Consider the following 9,924-nt stretch of genomic DNA (forward strand, 5'->3'; position numbering starts at 1 on the left):
CACGTCCACAAAAGACTAACCAGCGACGCCCAGATGAAAAAAGTTTAAAAGCAAAAACAAGTACATTCCCAGAAATTTAATTAGAAAGGAAAATAATTTCAACATAAGTAACCGATTGGAATTGAAAGTACTGAAAAATAAAGAAATGTTCAGAAGATACATATATTCATAGTATTGAAAATTTAATGAAAACAAAAATGAATAAAGAATTAATTATTTTTTTTTAACATACTGTTATATTAAATATAAGAAAGAAAATAATGTTAATCAGGGAAACATTATCTATTAAAAAAGCAAGAAAAGTTTTATAACTTGGAGTTTTACTAGAAAGATAAGTCAACGTTAAATGTAATCTTGCACTTTTGAGTCAACATATACGTCAATGAGATAGCAACCGAACCAAAAAAGAGATTATACATGAAACAAACAGTTAAACACACAGTAACCTGTCATGTGACACGATAACGAATAAGATAACTACTATATATAGTTGGTCCACTTGCTGCAAGACAAAAGGGAACAGTTTGCAGACTATCAAAACAATTCACTAACTGTAAGTTAAAATGCAGTATTTACTATGTACAATCAAGTGTTTTTATTTTTATGTTAACGGTTAGTCCTGATACGTGATTTAATAATTGCTACATAAAATAGGCATATAAATATACATTTTTTCGCTTTTTTGGTCCTTTTGAAAATGTCGTTCGTGCTGTATTTAGACCCCTTTACAGCGAAATTTAATTTACATGCACACGTATAAAAGTTGCGGTTTTTATCCAACGCAATCATAGGTTTGAACGGTTTTTTTCAATTTAGATTTGTATATATTTATTAAGTTTTGGGCTTGTTTTTTTTCAAACGGTTTATATAATCCGTTCATCCTATTTCGACTCTTTATTAAAATTCAAGAGTTAATCCTAAATTGAGGTAAATTATATGGCCTTCCAAATACAAATTTTAGCACCTTATGTTTGCGGTTTACCATCTTTGCCGCAAGTTTATTGTTTTCTGTTTTGTATCAAAATCATATAAAGATGAATTTTGATACATCTTGTGATCAATTTATTTGACAATCGTCAATGGAAGTCAGCAGTGTGTAAGAAATCAGTTGTTCGACCTGTTAGTCAAATGTTATCAACATACTTTTTCACTATTTTGGTCTTTTGGAAAATGTTGTTTGTGCTGTGTTTAGACCCCTTCGTAAATTGTTTTACGTATGCGGACGTATAAAAATTGATGTTTTTATCAAACGCAATCATAGGTTTGAACATTGTTTTTAATTTAGACTTGTTAAGGTTTAATACTATCAATGATTTCTCCCAATTAGTCTTTGTTTATCAAAGATATTGTGATTGTGTTGATTATGTGTTATAACGAACGGAATTGGTTGTTGTTTATCTTTTTTGTCATCCATTGGTACCTTTTTTTCTTAGTGCAAAAGTTGTAATGCTCAAAGCATTTTTTATTCCAGTGTCGATTACACCGACGGGATAGTTTTGTCTTTTTAGGTAATTTTTCAATTCCTGTAGTCTCTTATCACGTAACTCAAAATTATTATCTATTGTGCATATACGTCGTCGCGCCAAATTAAAAGGAATATTCAAACAGTGTTAGAGTTAGATTTTCTACTGACATATATATATATACTGGTATGTGTGTATGTAAAATTGAGAATGGAAATGGGGAATGTGTCAGAGAGACAAGAACCCGACCACACAACAGACAACAACAGAAGGTCACCAATAGGTCTTCAATGTAGCGAGAAATTCCCGCACCCGGAGGCGTCCTTCAGCTGGCCCCTAAACAAATATATATACTAGTTCAGTGATAATAGAAGTCATACTAAACTCCAAATTGTACACAAGAAACTAAAAGTGACCAATAACAATAACAAAAGCCAGAGGCTCCTGACTTGAGACAGGCGCAAAAATGTACATATATTTTGAATTATAGGTTAAGATTCATTTTGTTACATCTTGTGATCTGTTTATATTTGGCATTCGCCGATGGCAGTCAGCGGGTTTAAGAACATCAGTTATTTGACCTGTAAGTCAAATGCGTTTTGTTTAAATATACTTTTTCACTTGTGTGGTCTTTTGGAAAATGTTGTTTGTGCTGTGCTAAGACCAGGGTCACTACCAAGAAATTTGATTCTCATGCACACGTACTCCTTTTACGGATGAAACTATCCCAATTTTACTATGAAGTTTTGTAAAATATATCCTAAAGTGCACTTTTATTTTTTCAAAGGTCAAAGTATAGAGTTTTGACACAAATTTTTTACATGTATATGCCAGAACTTCTAAGAGTTTAAATTATATCAAAATTCTCTACTATTCCTTTCTACACTTTGGTTCCTCCTGAGATGTTGAGTTTTAATATCAGACTATATTGCGGACTGCAATTACTTATTCTTGCAGTGTTGGATCTGCTGTTCTTTTACCTTTCATCTTGCTCCGACCTGGTGGGTGTGGTTGGTACGAAGTGTCTGGCCGTGCTTGTAAGGCATCTGGCATGGACGTTGGTGAAGAATGTGATGGTGCTTGAAGTAGGTCAGGGCATCGTTATAAAATCCCTCTGTAAACTATATCCGTCAACGCTTACTTCTAGGTTTGGATGTCGTGTAGAAGTGATAGTGATGGCATGCCTTCTGGGAGTTGTACGGACTGGTTACAATGTCCGTCTTGATGTTGACTCCCTTTGGTTCTACACGATATATTGTTGGTGTGAGTGGTATACCAATAACTGTATATCTGGCTTGCGTCTGACAGATGTTATATACACCAGTAATGGTGGTTCAATGTAGTTACAGGGGTAGCAGTGGAAGCAACAGCTATTTTGGAGTCCATCCACTGGGTGAAACACTCTGCATTTCATTTCCAGGTAGATGAAGGCTTGTGTTTCCTTTCAAGGGCCGGTATAGGGTTCCTGAATGTAGTATCCTGGTCCTTAGCCTTGATCCATGTGAGTTGTACTGAAACCTTGGCAGAACAGGCAGTACATTTCCACTCAGGTTCCTTTCCCTCTAACTTAATGGTGGCTAAAAGCGCTTTCAAATCATTCGATTGTTCCATAATATTTGCTCATGAGGTTGAATTTCTCCGCTATCTAATTGTATTTATACTGGCAACATCTCAAAGTTATGTCTCTACGAGATAAAACATAAAAATCATGTCTAGCAACATGAAGGTTTACAAAACAAAAAAATCTATGAATATTATATATCTCCCATAAAGAGCCGTTGAATCAGCTATATTTACAAAGTGCCATATTAAGGATTAGGACAGTCTATATATCACGATAATGACCAGTTTTTCAAAAACTATTCTGTAAATAATGGCTCTTCATATTTATTTATTTCACAGGGAGCAGAAAAACGAGGAATAGCTGATTAAACATGCCTTTAACTTTTTTAATCAAACATAAATCTGGCGGAAAGTTTATACATCCGAAAGGTGGAGATAGTCACCCTAGTAATGGCACAAAATTGCTTCTTCATCAAGATATACACGACAGAATGTATTTTCAGTTTGATGTCATCGAAGGTCACTGGGGTTACATTCGACACGTTAGCAGCGGAAAAATTGTTCATCCTGATGGCGGCCAGTTGTTTCCAGGTGATGATACCAACCTTGTTCTTCACTCGGATCATCATTCTGGCGCACTTTTTGCACTTGATAACGTTGATGATTACGTTATTCATAAAGGGGGTAAATTTGTTCATCCGGACGGCGGAAGTCCAAATCCTGGTAATGACACAGACGTGGTCCTGCACAAAGACAAGCACGATGCTATGAAATTTCAATTTGTTTCACCACACGACATCAACAAAGAAGTCTTGATATATGGAAACACATCGGTGAATGGTCATTGGAGAAGAATCAACGCAATCATAAACCCAAAGGCAGAACATACACATACCATAAAATACACCGTCGGAAAGTCCAAGACGGAAAGCAGGAGTTCCACTTTTGCCTTTAAATGGGAGATTTCCGGTGGTATTTTAGCTAATACTGCAGTTGGATCTGTCACAGGCTCAATGTCAGCTTCGACAGAACATATGATAAAGAAAGCGTCATCGAGTACTTGGTCGGAGGAAAAAACTGTTACCAATACAATCATAGGTAATTTTACAAATATAAAAAAACAACAATACTCAGGTGAAAAGAAGAGGTATGACATATATTTGTTCACTAAATTTGGAAAACTAATAGTTTCTTAAATTCTTTTAAAACTACGTCTGGTTTAATTGAATACGCATACATATATATAAATATATATTATCGTCAATGACAGTCAGCAGGGTTTAAGAACATTAGTTGCTCGACCAGTAAGTCAAATGCATTTTTTTAGATAACATTTTACACGTTTTTGGTCTTTTGGAAAATGCTTTTTGTGCTGTATTTAGACCCCTCTACAACGAAATTTGTTTTACATGCACACGTATAAAAATCGCGTTTTTTTATCACACAAAAACATAGTTTTGAAAGTTGTTTTCAATTAAGACTCATATATATATATAAATACGCCTTATGGTGATTCAAGGCTGAAAATATATATATTAATATATATATATATATATATAGAGAGAGAGAGAGAGAGAGAGAGAGAGAGAGAGAGAGAGAGAGAGAGAGAGAGAGAGAGAGAGAGAGAGAGAGAGAGAGAGAGAGAGAGAGAGAGTAATGACAATTCATTTGAAAAAATGCGATGGATGTGTTACGTTACGTAAACATGTAGAAATTTAAGTACTTACATGGGGGTTAATAGGTATAAGAAGATGTGATATGACTGTTAATGAGGCAACTCTCCAAAAAACGTTGGCTTATCTGTTTATTTTCCATTTTAGGTTTATTATAGATGTATGCACCCCTGTTGGATTATAAGCGATAAATGTAACATTATAATCAGATTCCTTCCCCTCTCCAAAAACCAATAAAATAGAAAAAAGAACAACAAAAATAAAGAAATAAAATGACGGTGTAACTCTGAAGTTTGCAAAAATAAATTGCCTGTTTAATTTTGTGAGAGGTTGATATAACTTTTTTACTATTATAATTATTTGTAGTGTATATCATATTCTGCTTTTAGTTGATCCAGGAAAAACTGTAGTGACATGGCAGTATGTATTTGATGTTGCCCAGTGTGATCATAAAGCTATCTTTCACAGTAACATTCTGGCTGACACTGATGACGTATTGAATACACCGGGAGAATTGGCTGGTGTTGCATATGACTAAAATAAGCAAAAATCAACGATAGCGTCTGCATGCAAAAAAGTTGAAACAATTTTAAATGAAATACTTATTTAATATCAGACATGATAATGATGAAACAATAATTTAGCTACAAAAAAACTTGTTTATTTTCCATGACATATGTGACATGATTACATTTATCATTTTTATAAGTTGTAGTTGTAATTGTGAGTAGCAGTTTTAATTACAGTGTAGAGTTTTTTGTTTCATTTCTTGGTGTTTATTAGAAACTGTATGCAAACAATTCTATAACAAATGAAAGGTAAAGAAACGTTTTTGTTTTTTATCGTGTCACTTGAAATCGTAATTCCTCTTTTTAAATCAAGCTTACATATACAGAACGTAGAAATTAAATTTGCTTAATGATAACATTAGATGTAAGCAGTGCCATGCAAATCATAGAATACTTATTTTGATTCGTTAATTTAAAAACTTATAATTAAAACAATTATCAAATTATTACAGGATCATAAATTTTAAGTTATAATGTGTTTTACGGTACGTTTGTTCATTGCCAGACTTATTCAATTTGTTTCGTTGGCTCGCATAATCTTTTCAAAGCTATATAAAAAATCTTAAAAGTGAGTAAAAAGTAACCGGTGTCACGAGGAATACTCTTAAAACATTTCTCAGCAATAATTTAGTTCAGGATTTTTATTCGTTTAGTTTCATAAAATATTTTGTTGCATCAGCGCCTTATAAACGCTATACTTAATACATGTTATCGATTTATGGTTATGGATTGATACATATTGTCACTTAATACTGTTTTCTTATTTTTTAAAACAGAGACTAGTAAAAGTATCATTTAATCATGTTTGATGATAATTGAAGAAAAAAAAACACGTTTTTATGAAAACGTTGTGTGAATGTAAATTTTACTGTATTTTGAAAGGTATAGCATCATAATCTTGCAAATTTAATTAAACTAATTGTCAGAAATTTAAATCAATTTAGGGTAATATAGAAGTGTTATATTGCACAAAATTTAGCAAATGGTATATTGTTTTCGCTTTATTTAAAAAATCGTATACAACATAAAACACGAGTTAAAATAATAAATGTATTTCAAAGCTGAAAAAAATATGTAAAGTTTTTTTTTTAATTTCTTTTCTTTTCTTTAAAAAAAAATGTAACCAGATGTTTAAAAGCATGGTTTCAATTATGTATTTTTTTTAATAAGAAGTACAAACTTATTGCATGATTTTTGAAATAAAATAAGCCTTTATAGCGCGTTTTTTCTTTTTTGTGTAAACACAAATTATCATCAATATATAAAAATAAGAAATTAACAACTGCATGTCGCATTACAGCCTTCAACAATTAGCAAAGCATATATTGCATAATCAGCTATAAAATGCACCGAATGTAAATGTAAAACAAGAAAACAAGAAAATAAACAGCCTGATTTGTGTACAAAATAATGAACGAGAAACAAATATGATATTAGCAACAAACTACTTCAACATAATTACGGGCTCTGACATGGTCATTATCTAGTAACTTACACAAGTATTCCCGCTACTAAAAGTGAAATTGAAAAAAGGAAGGACACATTTTTCGTTGGAAATAATAACTCTGATTCAAATCAGAATTATCTGTAACTGGCATTAAAAAGATGCTTGAGAACATAATTGTTACGTTTGCAAGATGTGTTTTAACTCCCCTTTCCACTTTATAGTTGATGTCCTCTCACTAAGTCATTAAAATTTTGGTGAGTTTGTTTGACGATCTATCCATCGACCTATAAAAATCATTATATAATGTGTGTTATCAAAAAGAACCACATAGAATGAAACCAATTTAAAAAAAAATAAGGAATAATAATAATAATAATATTTGAAATTTGAAAATACAATGTAAATCATGTGAGAATTGCATTTGTTTTTACACAGAACAATGAAAAAATGTTTAACAAGTTAAGGACATTTATAAAAAGTATATATTTAATGTGACTAGGTACATTGGAATTGTATCAAGCTACACTTTGCTATCATTTGTGTTATCGTTCTATGGTAAAATGTTCGTATTCTTGACATTTATTTTTGCTAATATGCTTTTTCTAAATGCCTTTCGGTGTTTCTGTGTTGATTTTGTTTTCTTTTTATATTAATCAAGATTATAACATAATGTTAATTGCTGTACCCCTAATTATTTTTTACTTTTTTACCTTTTAAGTCTGTTTGGGTTTTTTTCAAAAATACTTGTCAATATAAACGAATTTTATGCAACTGTCATAAAAGTGAGAGGTTTCGTTAGTTATAGAACCAGTTTTAATCCAACATTGTCTACATAAGAATATGCCTGTACTATGTCAGGAATACGTCAGTTGTTATTCGTTCGATTGATGTGATGAGCTTTTGATTTTGCCATTTACTTAAGGACTTTTCTAGTAGGGCTATTGCATACAATTAAATTTTAAATATTAACAACAATGAAAAAAAAAATCTAATATCGCATCTAAATAAAACAGAAAAATTAAAATATCAGCACTTAAAAAATGCGAAGTCACATGTTAAAGGTTGTCATGTCAACAGACCTCGTTTCGTTATATTTTCGTCTGATTTTTGTCTGATGAAAATATCAAATGAAAAATATTGCTTATTTCAATATACATAGATATACATGTACTACTGATGTTGATAACATACATATGGCCAATAAAGAAACAAAGTTAAACAGCATGATATCAGTTGTATTTAAGACATTTTCATTCCTAAAAACATAGTATGCAAAATTGACCGCAAATATTTGTTTTGTTGCCAAAGTGGACACATTGTTTTTCGTTCTCATTAGTTATTATCGTTTCTGTCGGTTAAACCGCTAAGATGCCAAAGCAGAGATGTCATCTTTTTAATGCCCGCGTCACACTGTCCCGATTTTTACGCCGATGGCAACACGATAATGGAAATTTTCTAAATCGGGACTGATCGTATCCAGATCGGGCTATTCGTAGTGCCTTCTTTAACCATCGTAGAACCATCGGCCACTTTTTCTAGCCTTCGGGGACAACTTCGGGAAAGGTTCTAAATTTTTTAACATGTTAAAAAATCCCCGAAGGTGCGTCCGATGTTGAGGGTTCGTATTGAGTTCGTATCACCCTCCTCACCATCGTAATGTCACCGGGAATGCATCTGTGCACATCGTATTGCATTCGTGTTTCAATCGTTTCCATCGGGCAGTTTTGACATTACGATGTCTACACGAATGAATCACGTAGATACCCGAAGGTCTTACGATGGCAACACGACTTCGTGAAGACCTTGTAATCCGGTCGTGTTGCCATCGAATAAAAGTAAGAAGGCGACAAGATGGAACTACGACGGCAATAAATCCAGATAAATGTAAGTTAATTTTCGCGCTAAAATACATTTAAAGTGCCATGCGCGATATGCACTGGTCAGTCTAATACGACAGTTAAGAAAGACGTTCACAAAACATGGAGCTCATATCATATGATTCTATGAGAACAAGAAAGGCGACAGCGTTGTTTCTATTAATTCAAATGGAACAAGAAGAGCAGCTTTTACAGGCTCAGGATTTACTTTTACAAGTAAAATATTATTTTTTGTCAATTTTTCATATCAAGTAACATAATGAAAATCATAAACGCGCCTCGTACACCAACACTGCAGGTACACGTATATAGGGAAACCAACTTTTTCTTCATTATTCTGATTTTTTATGTATCGTCTGAGTTGTTGTCACACGAATGTTTACTCCATAACAATTTTGTTTTCTATATGTCATATTTTGCCGCATTTCTTGCTTTCCCCACATCCTTCCTTTTGTCTATATTATTATGATATTCTCCTGGAAAGAGCTCTTTTTGAATAAAAGGGATCAGCGAACCCATTACCTTACCTTTAAGATAGATCAGTAAACATGGGCATAATTATGGGTGATTATTCAGACTAGTGCACACATTTTACAGTTCAAACAAGGTAATGCCGAGCGTGGCATCCCCTCGTATGTAACATATTGGGGACAAATATGGACACTATATTTGTATATGACACATGCAGAAAATGGTAAATTGAATATGCATATTTGATACATAAACTATTTTTTTTAGAAATCAACCAAAACATTCAGTAACTGGAAATACTTTTAATATTGTCTTTAGAACCAGCAGGTAAAAAAATGAGCAACCAATTTCATGTGTATTATGCTATTTCAAGGAGAAAGAACAAGTCCATCTGCATGACCTTGACTTTTGGCCGTGAACGTAAAAAATGTCAGATCATTACAAGTGGGAACAATATACCAAATGTGGTTAAAATCTTTTGAAGCATATTTGTTTTAGAGTGTCCACAAGGGTGATATTGCCTTGTATTACAACTGCCACTGTGACCTTGACCTTTGAACTTTAAAGTCAATAGCCTTTTAAAAGATATTCTTAACGAGTAACATCATACCAAGTTTTGAGCATTTTGGTTCTAGAGTGTCCATAACAATTTTATCTACACGCAACTTACATGTAGTAGGCGAGGGGATAATAAACTAAGTTTTATAAGAATTAGACAAAAAGATCGATTTCCCGCCATGCATGGCAGACTTGTACAGAAACGATATGTTGTCGAAATTCTGTTCGTATCTTTTAGACACCGTATGGCCATCGCGCCATCATCGTAATCCATCGTGTAGCCTTCGTAATCCATCGTGTAGC

At 32.9% G+C, this 9,924-nt stretch overlaps 1 protein-coding gene across 1 annotated transcript; it reads left to right on the forward strand.

Annotated features, from left to right (window-relative positions):
- The first annotated feature begins 515 nt into the window (after positions 1-515).
- Positions 516-5,322, forward strand: LOC143046227 (galactose-binding lectin-like). Its single transcript, XM_076219271.1, has 3 exons — positions 516-553; positions 3,366-4,124; positions 5,089-5,322. Exons 2-3 carry the CDS (start codon positions 3,398-3,400, stop codon positions 5,235-5,237), a joined length of 876 nt encoding a protein of 291 aa, XP_076075386.1. The 5' UTR covers positions 516-553; positions 3,366-3,397; the 3' UTR covers positions 5,238-5,322.
- The last annotated feature ends 4,602 nt before the right edge of the window (positions 5,323-9,924 follow it).

The sequence above is a fragment of the Mytilus galloprovincialis genome, chromosome 9 (assembly GCF_965363235.1).
Source record: "Mytilus galloprovincialis chromosome 9, xbMytGall1.hap1.1, whole genome shotgun sequence".
In the NCBI taxonomy this organism is placed as follows: Eukaryota; Metazoa; Mollusca; class Bivalvia; order Mytilida; family Mytilidae; genus Mytilus; species Mytilus galloprovincialis.

What these genes read in the sequence shown, in the direction of transcription:
- LOC143046227 (XM_076219271.1), top strand. Translation starts at nt 3,398, where the DNA reads ATGCCTTTAACTTTTTTAATCAAACATAAATCTGGCGGAAAGTTTATA. An exon ending in TGTTACCAATACAATCATAG is followed by an intron (nt 4,125 to 5,088) that starts GTAATTTTACAA and finishes TTCTGCTTTTAG; the next exon opens with TTGATCCAGGAAAAACTGTA.